The sequence below is a fragment of the Haliotis asinina genome, chromosome 9 (assembly GCF_037392515.1).
Source record: "Haliotis asinina isolate JCU_RB_2024 chromosome 9, JCU_Hal_asi_v2, whole genome shotgun sequence".
Taxonomy (NCBI): domain Eukaryota; kingdom Metazoa; phylum Mollusca; class Gastropoda; order Lepetellida; family Haliotidae; genus Haliotis; species Haliotis asinina.
In genome coordinates, this window is record NC_090288.1 from 25,401,908 (window position 1) to 25,417,609 (window position 15,702).

Sequence of the window (15,702 nt, forward strand, 5' to 3'; positions counted from 1 at the left end):
ATAAATTCATTAACTGAGCATCGAGTTTATGATAAAAAATAACGTGTTGGTTTATACCACCTAACACAGATTACAACCTATCAACATCAAGTGATTTTTGACAGAATCGTCTATGAAAACAAGGTTTGTGACTCAGAAACTGGGCAAAGCAGGAGACAACACTAAATGATATTACTTTGTGCAAACCTGTAAACAAAGTATCTATATCTATACCTACTATTACGTCACAGAGACACGCAGCTCTGATTGGTTGAAATTTCATTTACGGCACTGTTGTCAAAAAGGTAAGCTAAAGGTTAAGGTAATTAAAGATCGAAATGAGCAGTTTTAATAGCGGGGTTTCATTTGTAACGATTTCAATGAGTCACTTATGCATTTGCACCCCCTAGAGTAAATGTGATCTTTAAAGACTTTATTCTGTATTAGGCATGGAAGTGTTGCAGTCTGTAACTTTGGGTGTTGTTTCAGTTGACCGGTATGACTACATTGTGAATGGCACCGCTCTGAAGGAGATCCATGCTTACATGGCCGAGGAACACACATTTGCTGAATACACAGAGGTAAGTGTCTGATGAATAGCAATTGCTCCCATAAATCAAAAAAGGTATAGCAAGTACCACTCCCATGGTCCAGTAAGTATGACTCCCATAGTCCAGTAAGTATGACACCCAGTAAATATGACTCCCACGGTCCAGTAAGTATGACTCACCTGTATATCACCCCTGAGTAAATATTTGGGAAAGAGTGGCACTCGTACCCCTCCCTTTTCACAAAGAATATTTTCATTTTCAACACTGGAATAAGTTCACTGATTGTTTTTCATTTATTTATACATATATCTGTAAGTGTGATGTCTGTCCAACAATATCTCCATTGAGGCTTTAAGTCCATGTTTATTTAAGCTAGTTGGATTACACAAAATCTGAAATCACATATGTAGATCTAGTGCTGTGTCAAATTATCTGTTTCAATAAATACAGTTCATCGCATTGCACGTTAGTTTCGTGAATAACAATTGCATTATTACCATTTAAGATATGAAATAAATGGAGATCAGGAACCAGTAGTTCAGTTGCAAACTGAAATCTTTAGGAGAGCAATATGTGATTATTATATATGGCATCCCGGAACCAGCCATGCAACATCTCAGCATGCCTTACCTACCATCTACTGGACAACTTGCACTAAACTTGCCACATGTCATGAAGCACCAAACAGCAACCTAGAAGTAAAATATGTATGCAATAATTTGCATGGAAATGCCAGTTTTAACCAGTATAGTAATTGTACAGTAGTATGTCTTGAGTCAAATATAAGTTTTCACAAAGAACCTCTAACTAGAACTCAAGACATACTTCCACCAAAAATGCCTTAAACTTTAAACAATTAACCATATTTTTTTTATTCATCTCTTTTATCTGAAACCAAGTGTAACTAACCTGTATTAAATCTACCTTCCATGCCCTTTTTACCACCTTGCCAGAAACACAGCAAGTGAACAATCTTCCCACTTTCCTCATGCATCAAACTTCAACATCCAATTAACTCATTAAGGCCGAGAGCCGCATATATGCGGCAAATTAATTAACTTCTCACAGCGAGAGCCGCATATTGGGGGTAATAAAAAGCACCTCTTATTCAGCGAGAGCCGCATATTGGGGGTTATGAAAAGCACCTCTCATTCAGCGAGAGCCGCGTATTGGGGGTTTTACATTTTAAATTCGTACATTACCTATAATTTCAATCAATTTAGCAGTAATGATCAAAGATTAGCCTTTCTTACGAGAGAGATTACTTTCTGTGTTAATCAGAAGAACTATTAATGTGTTTTGATAACAATTGCTTGCAATGTTGGGGGCTTATACAGGCAAATGAACACATGTCTGCGAGAAAAGGGATTATGAGATGTTGTTACAGGAGGTACGTGTTTGTTACTTGTCATTGGGAGTGAATATTAAGATACCATGTTTGCACATTGATCGAATTAACGGTGACAAGGTTACGAAACCTTCTTCTAAATTAAATCATTCATTCATTCGTTGTAATAGTAGACATAAATAGCACTACTGTATTACACTCATGTTCGTGTACATTTGAAATAAACCAAGTTACTAATTTAGACCTAATTCATTTGCGACTATTGATTTTTAAAGTTGACAATAATACATAATCAAATATGAAGTGATAACTCTTGCATCTACTCATAATGTACATATATAGTACACATAAACCATACAAAGGTAACTGGGGTATTTTGCTCAAGCTGTATCATGCTTATTTGAAATGTGATTTTTCAATGCAATTTACATAAGCATTGTGTAAGAAACGTTTGTACTTGATCTCTGTAATTATCTTATCCTGTGTAATGATCATGTGTATCAGATCCATCATCAATGAAAGGAGGATAATGTATCAGTTACGGAATTGATGCATATAACCATTCAATCAGACAACACTAAATATATGAACACCTCTTTCAACCTCAAAATAACAGCCTCTGGTCGAATGCATGTCCAGGTAAACTTTTGTCCCATGACAAGTGTAAAACAAACTTATGCGCTGTTACATCATTGGACAACCTGTTTTGTGGAGTCACTCCCATTGCCAATCTTCTGAACCTCGTTTGCTTTCAAAACAAATATAGGTATGCCCATCTTCATAAATATTTGGGGAGATTCAACTACAAGTGTATACATCACAATAAATCAGTATCGTGTTACTTTTTTGAATTCTATAATACATGTACTTGAATTATGATATTTATTCATAACAATGTACAGATTATATTGAAATGTTCAGCAAGCCATTATGTTTGATGTACAGGTAGTGTGCGCAAAAAGTATACACAAATAAATACTATCTCTACTCAATGATTGGATTGGGTTATCCGGGGTAAAAATAATCGGATTGTAGCGCTTTGAGTGCTTAGAAAAAAAATAAACTCGTCAAAGTGCTTGTTAGTCCTACGTGTACATTTCAGGCATCCTTACGATTATGTATGTTCACGATACACAAAGTTTTTCATGATAGCTAGAGTTGATAAAGCCGAAATCTAGCATATGGATTGGTCAACGATCTAACCAATAGTCAATCTGTATCCAAGCTGTCTAGTGACCGAACGTACTCTTCAGAAATTTAGCCCACGCCCCATCACCTGCCATTTCCAATGTGACAGGTACCTCATGATACGATTGGTCATAGATAATAAATCAGGGAGTATATTGAACAGTTAAGATACAAAACATCCTATTCGGGAACTTTGATGACGTCCATCCCATGACCCTTTGTCTTATGTATGTGCAAAGAATAGCATTATACAATATGTATGCATGTATGTTTGTATATTTTCTGCGTTAAATCTAGATGAACCAAAGCGACAAACTGAATCTGTTATATGTTATATAAGTCACAGACTAGCTTATTAGTACTTACCTTAAAATATTCAGTATACACTAGCAATGTATCAGCAAAAACGCTACTTTCATAGATTATTGTGCATGTGCGTAAATTCATCTTTACTGCCATTGACATAGATGTTTTGAACAATTTAATCTCTCACAATGATATGAGAGGGACATCATTTGGTTTAAGTATGTCTTACATACAATGAAACGGACTGGCAAACGTTGAGACATCAAATGCAGATGTTCAAGCTGTGATGTGTTTTTGTGCGTTGACTGTTTTGAGGCCTACCATAAAGACCTGTTCCAAGGACAATAACGCTTTATGCACTAGTTGTGTTGTACAAATGGTACGGTATACCATTCTTGTCAGTTGTTGGGCACAATGTGTGAAGCCCCCGCGATACTGCTGGAATATAGCTAAAATCGCTGTAAAACTAAATTCACTCATTCTTTTCAATTGTTGCATTTCAGTGGTTATTCTTTTACATGTCCAAAACACTAAGACATGTGTGTTCACCATCTGAGAACGAATACACTCATCATAGTGTCAGTCTACTCCCATATGTCTTATGTGTTTCTTTCATACATCATTACAGTAACTGATGTTATGTTTACAATACACAAATTGTTGCATGATAGTTGATACAGCCGTAACACAACATAGCCATTGGTCAACGATAAAGCCAATAATCAATCTCTACCCTATCACTTTGAGTGTCCAAACATGCTCTTCAGAAATTTAGGCCACGCCCCATCACCTTGCCCTTCCTATGTGACAGGTTCTCACGATACGATTGGTCAAAGTATCAGCCAATATAATGAGTAACTGAGATATAATGCGTTACATTTGGGATATTTTATCCCTTCACATGACGGGAAGCTTTATTTAGCATCGAGTAATGATAAATGTATCATGCAGTATGTATGTGTATGAATGGTGATGTATGTTTGCAGCGTTAAGTTAAGATGAACAAAGTGACAAACTATAAATCTCTATATGTTCCATGTTACTTACACACCTATTGATACTTTCCTTGAAATAGTCAGTAAGCACGAGCAATGTATTGGCAAGAAATCTAGACGATTATAATGCAAGCCCCCCCCCCCTCTTTTTAAACTCTATTATAAATAATATATTATAATTCAGTCCTTACGATGAGAGAGACAGGAGGAATTTGTATATTTGCTCATCTCGTATGTACAAAGACCGCGTAGGTGTTGATAAAAATACAGCACACACTGACAAAGGGGTATGAGAGACACAGGCAATAAATTACATGTAATGCTGTAATATATGTATTCACATCGGCCTCTTTCCCATTTACATCTTTACGACACAATTGAATAATCAGTACTTGTTTGTGAGACTAGACAGTTTCCTGTCATATCCGAGACCTGCCAGGGAAATCAGGCATGATTAGCACTAATTAGCCTCGTCGCAGCAATCAGGCAGGCAGCGAGGGGTGCCAGGTGTTGGGCAGTGGAGCGGCTCCAGGGCTTAATGAGTTAAAATGTTGAACACCTTCAGCCAATGAAAGCCAAGGACAAGACAGCAGATCTGACCTCATTAAAATTTGGCTACTTTGCATAGAAACTACTTTTGACCTATGACTCAATGGTTACTATAAATAAACCATGTACTTGTGAAAATACAACCCTTTTAAATGACAACTGTATTATATTCTAATGCTTTATTAATTTATCACAAGCAGGTAAAAAGGACAATATATATTAAAATTACAAAGTATTTTTCCAGATCATTGAACAATTTGTTTATTGTGTACTGGTTACATAATGATTGTTCATTAGCTCCACCTTGTTTAGAGTTCTTTTCATAATTACCGTAACAGCATAAGCCTTGTCAATGCAGATTATTTATTACTTCAGATGATGAGTGTGTGACAATTAAGCACTGAAAACAAGTAAATATAGACCTTGTTTCAAGGTTCTGTCCATCAAACTTTTCTTTTCTGGAGCACATAAAAAAATTAATCACTCTCTACGCGTCAAACTTGACCGACATATCAAATATATCAAACAGGTACCTTTTGCTGCATATGTCTATTTTATGTTTCTATAGCTTTTTTTTATTTCAATGGAAACAATTTGTATTTAGTGTAATAAGAAGTTTGATTGTGTTTCCAGCTCCAAAACTATTTGACATCTTTCATAAAAATATGACAGATATATCATGGAAACATGGAAACAAGTCATTTGAACGTAGTATCTCAGTAACCTTCTAGATGATGTGAACAGTAACCTAATTATAGTTGTTATTTTTATGGGTGATAACTATTATTCTTATTTTTCATGATTATTATGATTACGATGTTTGAATACTGTTAGGCCCGGAAAAGTGATCAGCTCACTATTGGTTCTAGTTTTTTGCAATTATGTCTAGCAAACATTTTAAAATTCAGGAAGATAATGTTGTTGTGTTTGCAGCAAATTGAGAAGTTCCGTAACTTGGCTAGTGAGATCATGGGACTTCCAAGCATTGAGCATTTCGCTATGATCCGCCTCGACTGTGAAGATCTGAAGCGGGGCTTGGCAGAAGCTGCTCGGGGATTGGCTGATGAGTTGTTGAGTCGTGTTTCTGCAGATCATCGGTCAGAGAATGAGAGGTGGGTTCACCACAGAGGAGTTTGTGTATATTTATCACCTGTAAATAATTGTCTCTGATTGTTGATCATGAACTAACATATGACAAATGTTGCTGGACTCATGAGGAACCCTGAATGTTGTCTGTATACTGTCAATACAAACAAAAAATTATAGAAATATCAAGGTCACTCATTGAAACATGAAAGATGATAGTAGGACACAGAGAGATGATGGATGCCAGGTAATTGTGTCATTATTTCCACCAGTATCTGCAAGGAGTTCCACACCATGAAAGAGCGAGCCCTGCGACAGCCAGAGACCAGTGAGGACCTCATGGACATGGTGTCTTTTGTGGAGAAAGCTCGCACAACAGGCATGATCAAACTCAATGAAAGGATCAAGGTGAGCAATCAAAAGCTGACAGAAATCATATGTATGCAGCTATATTTAAGCCCCATTTCAGTAATGAGGTAAAGTCAAAGGAATTTGATTAGTCAACTGCTTACCTATATATATACATATATATATGACATTTCAACTTTACATGCTACAGGTCTTTACTGCAAGTACACCATCAGAACATACCTAAATGAGATCGCAAATGCTTACATGTATGTATCTTTCATTAAAGGTTAAGTATGTTGACCATTATAACCACTGTTTGCAATAAACCTCATTGATATGTTTTCTAAACTTACAGGAATCTAAAGACCGCCTGGCATATCTCATAGATGTGTTCATGTTTACACCTGAGGATATTGAACTCAACTGTGAGGTTCTTACATGGCCCACAAGAATCAACCCTGTCTTTGATTCTAATGATGAGGTATGTTTTGTTTTATGTTTGTAGATGACACTAGCTAAGGCATGTTTTCATCAGGTGGTGTCTTCATATATTTGTCTGACTCTTCTTTCCTCAGCTTGTGGAGAGTTCCAAACAGAAGGGAGAGAAGCAGTTGCTGGAGAAGAGAGAGAAAGTGATGATTGAACTGGAGAAGCTACGACAACGTGTTGATGAGTTCAATGAGAATGGCGAGCTGGACATGATGCAGCAGTATGTGCAGGATGTGCGTGCTGTGCAGCGCCGCCTAGTGGATGTGCAGGAACAGATCACCTGGATCAATAAGGTATGCAATGTCCATGTAGTCTTCATAGTGATTTTCATAACATTTTACTGCCATCGTTAATTTAAACACCCCTTTGAGGATTCTGTTGGCTAGATTCCTAATCCCTGGGTCTAGAAATTTTAAACTCTCATAAAGCTAGTATGGCTGTAAGTTAGTGTCATTGTATAGCTCTTACAGCTCTCTTAGCACTAAGAGAGCTTTGAAAATGTAGGCCCTGTACTAATAAAGCTTGACTAAGGTGGTTATTGAGTTCCCAGATGTTGTACATTACTGTCAACAACTAGATCAGTAACAAAAGTTTTTAATGCGTTGGTATGGTTATGAACCAGGTCAATATAAATTAAAAGTTCGTTCTCAAGCATTCTCACATCTAAATGACTGCCTCAGCAGAATTCTCTTTATTGACCTACTTGTGTCAATGACTTAACTTTTGACAAGATATCTTCTGTTACATATGATAATTCTCCAAACAATGTGAACTCAGTAAAACTGTCCATATGAACTAGGACTTGTGTAATAGTTGACAAGGCCATGACTTACACTACGTAAATGTGTTCTCCAGGAGGAGGCACTGTTCAAGTATCCTGTGACATCCTACCCAGACGTGGATGAGATCTCCTCATCACTTGACCCCTTCCAGAGGCTATTTAATGTTGTTCTCAAATGGCAGAGGGCGGAGAAGAGGTGAGCAGAGGGAAGGGCCTATTTATTACTAATAAAATTACTAATTTAACTAAAACAATCATGACATCATTCCTAATTCCAATATCAAAGAGTTACATTAGATTGGCAGCCAAGCTGGAAATATCATATTGTAATGCATGGACTTGTACATGGCTATATTTTTGTGAATCTACTATATTATCTGTTTTGGTCTCCCATGTTGTTGTTGCTAGGATACATTCTTTAAGTGCCATTTTCAGAAGTTGGAGAGTAAGATGAGGACAAACTTTAGGGATGAACAACTTCTGTATTCATGGGGGTGTGATGTTTTGATACAGATTCTTGTATCCTGGTCAAGCAGATATGATACCTACCTGACAGTAATACAAGAGGCTGTATTGATACATCACACCACCTGAATAAAGTTGTTCATCCTTAAAGTATGTCCTCATTGTAAGGATATTGTTGTTACTGACAATTAATGTGGTCTGCAGATGGATGGATGGAGCTTTCCTGGAGTTGAACTCGGAGGCAGTGGAGGGGGAGGTGGATGAGTACTGGAGGGAGACCTACAAGATACAGAAGGTCTTCAACCAGAAAGTAAAGAAGATGCAGATGGAGAGGGACGAACTGGAGAGGGAGAGGAAGAAGAAGCGACGTGCTGCTGAAGACGGAGGTGATGAGGCCAAGGACGAAAAGGATGAGTTCCACCCACCTCAGTCTTTGGCTGTCTGCAACACAGTCATGGACAACATGAAGGAATTCAAGGTATTAAAACAAGTTTATATTCCAGGATGGTAATGTATATGTGCAGATTCAGAAATGTGAAAAGTTGTATTAACAGATATCATTGTAGTGCTGGTATGTTTTCACCTGAGTTGAGTTGTACAATAAGATGCTGATATGTTTGTTTTATAAGATATTGGACTATCATATCTCTGAAACATTTGTCAGCTACAGCTATCAACCAGTATTTGTTCAAATAATTTCGTCATGTTCAGGTGTCACAATTGGGTTTTGTGTATAGTTATTGTATGTGTACTTAATTGAATTCATTGTATTGTTATTTGCCTGGTTTCTTCAAGAGGGTGTGGCTACATTTATTGTCATTGGTCTGATACACTTGCAGGAATTCATCCCTGTTATCAGCATCATGTGCAACCCTGGTGTACGTGCACGCCATTGGAAGCAAATGTCAGATATTGCTGGCTTTGACCTCACCCCAGACTCTGGTTCAACTCTTAGGAAGGTCCTGAAGCTGAACCTTGACCCGTACATGGAGCAGTTTGAACAGATATCTGGGGCTGCATCCAAGGTAAAGTAACATGTCACTGACATAAATGAAGAAAGACTCAATATACACTCAGTATTTCTCATTTAAATTCTGTGAGCACATAACTACTAGCTACTCATTTACGTCTGTTTTCTTTTATGTGATTAACAGTTATTGAAGCTGGAACCTTGAACCTTGAAAGCTGTGTAGCTAAACCTTGAGTACTATGTAGCTAAACCTTGAGTACTATGTAGCTAAACCTTGAGTACTATGTAGCAAAACCTTGAGTACTATGTAGGTAAACCTTGAGTACTGTGTAACTAAGCCATGAGTACTATGTTGCTAAACCTTGAGTACTATGTGGCTAAACCTTGAGTTCTGTGTTGGTAAACCTTGAGTACTGTGTAACTAAGCCATGAGTACTATGTAGCTAAACCTTGAGTACTATGTGGCTAAACCTTGAGTTCTGTGTAGGTAAACCTTGAGTACTGTGTAGGTAAACCTTGAGTACTGTGTAACGAAGCCTTGAGTACTATGTGGCTAAACCTTGAGTACTGTGTAGCTAAACCTTGAGTACTATGTATCTAAACCTAGAGTACTATGTATCTTACCCTTGAGTACAATGAAGCTGAACCTAGAGTACTATCTAGCTAAACGTTGAGTACTATGTAGCTAAACCTTGAGTACAATGAAGCTAAACCTAGAGTACTATGTTTTCTTATCATTTAGTGCCCTGTAGTGAAACTATTAGTTTGGTGTGGTTAAATATTTAGTATCATATGTGAAACATTTAGCATGATTAGGTTAAACTTTTAGCACTATGTGGTTAAATATTTAGTACAATGTAGTTTAACGTTTAGTACGATGTTGTTTAATGTATAGTACGAAGTAATGAAATATTTAGTACAATGTAGTTTAACATTTAGTACAATGTAGTTAAACATTTAGTGTGATAGGGTTAAGCATTTAGTACAATGTGGTGACACTTTTGTATAATGTGGTTAAACTTTAAGTATTTTGTGGTTAAACACTTATTGTGATGTGGTTCAATATTTTGCACTATGTGGTTAAATATTTAGTATGATGTGGTTGCACATTTATTGTCCTGTGGTTAAACATTTAGTACTACATGTATGAAACTTAAGTACACTGGTTTTCAGCCATTCAAGCTTTAGTGCTATGTGTTTGAACCAATGTGATGCATACTTCTAGGAACATGCATGTGGGTATGGTGTAAATCAGTACAATGCAGAAATTCTGCAGGTTGTTTATTTTACATGAAGCTGACCAACTCTATGTCAATCCTAGGAATTCTCTCTGGAGAAAGCAATGAACAAGATGATGGAGGAATGGACAGGGATCAACTTCAACCTCATCCAGTACCGGGATACCGGCGTATCCATCCTGGCATCTGTGGATGACATTCAGACCACGCTGGATGACCAGATCGTCAAGACACAGACCATGAGAGGCTCACCCTTCATCAAGCCGTTCGAGAAGGAAATCAAGGTAGATGGAGTAGCCTCCCCTTGCAGTGGTGACGTTGATGGTGCTAGCACTGCTGCAGACACACCTAGTGAAAACACTGACCAACACAAAGAGTTTTCACAGATCTGTGAACATCCAGTTATGTAAGACACCTATTCATGGAGTAACATCATTTTTGGAAAGGTCGCACAAGATATCTTTATGCCTGTAATGTAACATATGAAATATTTTTGACTCTTCAACATACTCTCTCAAATTATTAGAGACCACAGATTACCAGCTATAAAGAGTTACAGTATACAACAATCACTTTCTGAACACAATTCAACCCTCCTTGTAAGAACAAGGAGCAGATGACTGAGGTTGGAAATAGTACATTTTATCACAACACTCACTTATGGTTGATGAGAATTATTTTCAATACATACTGAATTTTCAACAGTCGGATCATTTAGTTTTATGAAAAAGTATTTCCACCCTTTTCCAAATTCAGATCCAATATATTTGGTGTGTATGTCTTGACCACTGCAGAATGTCTTTTTATATTCTCCGTCTTGCCATGAGTACACTATGTATGGTGTAAACTGCCAAGTACACTTTATTTATTGGCATCACATTGATGCACATTATTGTGACCAAGATCATTGCATTCCTACACTGCTTGCCTCTTGCAATGTTTCAAAAACCTCCCAACCGAAAGATCAACGTGACTACTGCCAAACAAAGCTTGGAGAGCTGTTTATATATGAAGGGTAAAGGATGGACCTACCAAGACTTGGAGCTGCTTGACACTTGAAACACTTCCCACCTCCCAGTTGTGTCAAAAGTGACTACATTTATATGACACGCTGACATATGTCTGTCACAGTCCTATATTTTGTACAACAGTTTGCTGTTTAGAGGATACCTTTGACATTTGGCAGTACATGCAGCAACTTGTGAAATAATAATCATGAGCTGTATTATCCATCAAACACCCTCACACTGTCACGTTATGCCAGTATAAGCATGATCAACATCAAACTGGAAATTTGTTTAAACAATACTGGCATACAAACCTTGTATGTTTTATGTACAAGCGAAGCCTTTGAACAGTACAGTTTCACCTTTTGGTAATACCTCCATGTGGCAGGTAGATTTGAAGATGAAAAGTAACAAGGAATGTGAAAGGGAAATTCTTCCATGGATGTCCTGAAACATGTATAGGTTTTAGTACAGTTTACTGTAACCCATGAAGATCAAAGTTAGAACTGATCTTCAGTAACCCATGCCTGTCATAAGAGGCGACTAAAGGGGTTGAGTCGCTGACTTTGGCTCCCAGTTGTGTAGTTTTAGTGCTCATGTTATTAATCATTGGATTGTCTGGTTCAGACTATCATTTCAGACTGCCCCATATAGCTGGAATATTGCTGAGTAAGCTGTAGAGCTAAACTCACCAACCCACTAGTTTATTGTAAATCAATGTAACAGGATTAATTTGTAAGAAAGTGCTTGTATCAACATATTATGATTATGTTAGGTTATACTGTAGTGAAAATTGGAACGACTGCCACTTGTTTCAAAGTGTGTGTTTGATTGGTAATAGAGCATTTTATTATTATTCATGAGTGTCTGTGATGCTGTTGTAACATGTATACTCTTCACACAAGATGAAGCTATGTTGTTATGTGACCGGTGGTAAGGATGACCCAGGGTTGCCCTGTTAGTTCTCTGCATGACTAGCAACAACTCTCTCTCCAAGACTCTCCATACAGTCTAGGTGGTAGCCAATAAGTCATCAACCTTTCTCATGTCACTCCACCTTCTCACTCATCTTCTGATGACTCACTCACTGACATGCTGCAGCATTTGATCACATGCATTCACACAAAGTATAAGGTCTTTGATTCTCATTATGTTTCAAAGAAATTGTTTCAAGTGTTTGCATCTTGGCCCAAATGCACACAGAATAGAGTGGTATGATGACAGTATGTGGTTTGAGTTGCTACAGGGCCTGTAAGACTTGCAAGAAGCTACTTCTGCTACTAGGCTAGTTTCCAGCTCCCTTTTGTGTGCACCAACTTACAATATATGAGACGGGGCACAGCTTACTTACGACTTTTTCAGATTTCAGCATGCATTCAAGTTGGACTTATTCCTGACTGTAACACCATCAAATATAATTGTTCTATATCGAACCAAGGTGCATAACCATTCTTGGCTGTCAGAGCTGACAAGAGTCATAATAGTAGGCTAATTTTAGAATGGTTAGAGTGGAAATTTGTTATTCCTTCAAGGATTTTCAGTTCCTTACTGTCAGCTGACAACCATGAGACCATTCGAAAAAGTATGATAAGTTTTTTGTCGCCAAAAGCGCTAAGATCTTGCAAAGTGCTGTGACCTACTTATGGGTCCTGCAGTCATCTGATTGAAAACAATGCATGATGCTCACGTACCTAGCTATTGAACCTTGTACTAATTCATCACTAACACATGACAGCACCTTAGTGATTGTTTCTTACACTGAATGGATGACAGTTGTCATGAAATAGCTAATCTTTGTAGTGAATGTGTAAAGGTTTGTAGTACTACACAAGGAATAATGGTGGATAGTGTAGGATCACTATCTGCAAAGAAATGCTTCACCTACCTTCATAGAGACCTTCATAGAAACCTGTCCTTTCTATCAGTATTTTATGATTGCTTCTTGACAATAGTTCATATTGTGTTTTATCTTAGTTATATTTATATATACAGTGAAATCAGAGGCATGTAATTGACCTGCAATGTGTGCTCCTTATTCAAAGCCAGTATGTCATGTTCAACTTTCATATAGTTGACATATAGTAAATTGACTTCCGACTGTTTCATATTTGTCTTATGCTCTAAACTAAAACTCTAAAAATTTGCTTTAAATAAAAATATAAACATGAATCAAAATGTTTTTGATCACTCTTGCATGACATTGACAATGTTTAGAGGAGATTGTGAAAACAGTATTCAAGGGATTGCTTGTAACTCTCTTATTATTCAGGGGATATAGCTTTTGATGCTTTATGTGTGACTCGTATTTATTCCTTGTGTGATATCAGTTGATATCAGTCTCCATCTCCCTTGTTTTTCAAATGATATACAGCATGCCTTTCATTTGACTTCACAGTGTCTACTAACAACCATCTCATCATTACTAAACCCTATGGGTTTTTTCACCAAAGAACTTCTCATCAGTTTCTAGAAATATGATTCAGTCAGTTTAGCTCTTAGTTATACATCTATGTAGATTGTTGTGTGTTACGATGTTGTGTGTTAACTAATATTGATGGTGTGTGTAGGTGTGGGAAGAGAAGCTGATGCGGACACAGGAGACGATAGATGAGTGGCTGAAGGTGCAGGCTCAGTGGCTGTATCTGGAACCCATCTTTTCCTCTGAGGACATCATGCAGCAGATGCCGGAGGAAGGGAGGCTGTTCCAGATGGTGGACAGGAACTGGAAGGATGTCATGAGGCACACCGTCAAGGATTCCAAGGTCAGTTCAGTCTTGAAGAAAGCCTGCCTTCAATGAACACATTAACATGCCACTAAAATGTGCCCCTGTCCAGGTCTCTGGATATGTCAAAAGAACAGCATTATGACAACAAACTGAAAATGATATAACGACTTAAAAAAGTAAGATATGTCGGGGCTACTGTCCCTCAGTGGGATGTAGACAGTGAGTGTTGTCGTCTGCTTCAGGTTATGGCAGCAGTAGGCATGCAGGGGCTCCTGGAGAAGCTGGTGGACAGCAATGGTCTCCTTGACAAGATCAACAAGGGTCTGAATGCCTACCTGGAGAAGAAACGACTCTTCTTCCCACGGTGAGTGTCCTTTGCCATATAGTAGCTCCCAAGGGTTCTTACAAGTCTTTGTCTTTCTAATGCACTTTCACCATACCAGAGCAGAACAGGTTTCTTAGTTCCCCATGCTCATGAAGAGAACTGACAAGTATCCTGATATGGAGTTACCAGATTTGACATGCCTTAGTCATTGAGTTTTTGCTCACACAATCCACCACTGGTTTGCTTTTCAACATAAATTGAGTGACGCTTCAATAATCTACCTCCTCATAGTTTTTCCTGAACTGAAATTATGTATATTATGCCTGATTAAATATTCACAGAGCCAGTTACCTCCCTTGATTTTCTGTTCCATCCATTTTCCAGATTCTTCTTCTTGTCCAATGATGAGATGCTTGAGATTCTCTCCGAGACCAAAGACCCAATGAGAGTCCAGCCACATCTGAAGAAGTGTTTTGAAGGCATTGCCAAGCTGGAGTTTGATGACAAGTTGGACATCCATGCCATGTTCTCCAGTGAGGGGGAGAAAGTAAAGTACTCCACAGCTATATCTACAGCCGAGGCTCGGGGGGCAGTAGAGAAATGGCTGCTGCAGGTCCAGGATGTCATGCTGCTGTCTATACATGATGTTATTGCTGCTGCTGTGGAGGTGAGGATGACATACATTTTACAATCTATATGCATCATATAGGGTCAAACTCCCAATCAAAATTGACACTCATGTGGGAGGTGTGTGCCATCACTGATTATAATTTGGTCTCAGTGGATTACAGTGATCTATATTTGTAATGAGCATGTCTATAATGAATTAATGGAAACATTTGGGTGAGGTGGGGATTGCTGTCCAGTTGCTGACCAGTTGCTGTATGTTCAGTTTGAAATGCATATCACCAAGTACAACTATAACAAACAAAACTTTTTGGTCCTTCTGATTTTACTTTGAAAAACACAACTGAGTATAGATAGAGACAATGTTTGATCTTGTTTTGTTTGTCAAACTAAAATTATTAGTTTGTAATATATTATGATTTTTTTTCCAAGGCCTACCTGATCTCTCCTCGCTGTGAGTGGGTGAAGGAGTGGCCAGGACAGGTTGTCCTGTGTGCATCCCAGGTATACTGGACACGGGAGGTGCATGAGGCCATCCGCGGAGGACCACAAGGACTCAAGGACTACTGGGAGAAACTGCAGTTGCAGCTGAAGGACATTGTGGCACTTGTCCGAGGCAAGCTGACCAAGCAGCAGAGAATCACACTAGGGGCTCTTGTGGTCATTGACGTACATGCTCGGGATGTGGTGTTAGACATGGCAAACAAAGGTATTTATAGCT

General features: G+C 38.1%; 1 protein-coding gene across 1 annotated transcript in view; it reads left to right on the plus strand.

The window, feature by feature from the left end:
* LOC137295692 (dynein axonemal heavy chain 12-like) overlaps nt 1–15,702 on the plus strand; it is a 100,111-nt gene that overhangs the window by 20,133 nt on the left and 64,276 nt on the right. The window contains exons 12-24 of the mRNA XM_067827176.1: nt 469–560; nt 5,850–6,028; nt 6,275–6,410; nt 6,709–6,834; nt 6,929–7,135; nt 7,698–7,819; nt 8,293–8,566; nt 8,928–9,113; nt 10,380–10,580; nt 13,871–14,065; nt 14,272–14,393; nt 14,739–15,021; nt 15,414–15,690. Of these exons, the coding sequence (XP_067683277.1) occupies nt 469–560; nt 5,850–6,028; nt 6,275–6,410; nt 6,709–6,834; nt 6,929–7,135; nt 7,698–7,819; nt 8,293–8,566; nt 8,928–9,113; nt 10,380–10,580; nt 13,871–14,065; nt 14,272–14,393; nt 14,739–15,021; nt 15,414–15,690 (2,400 nt within the window). The remainder of the gene's footprint in view (nt 1–468; nt 561–5,849; nt 6,029–6,274; nt 6,411–6,708; nt 6,835–6,928; nt 7,136–7,697; nt 7,820–8,292; nt 8,567–8,927; nt 9,114–10,379; nt 10,581–13,870; nt 14,066–14,271; nt 14,394–14,738; nt 15,022–15,413; nt 15,691–15,702) is intronic.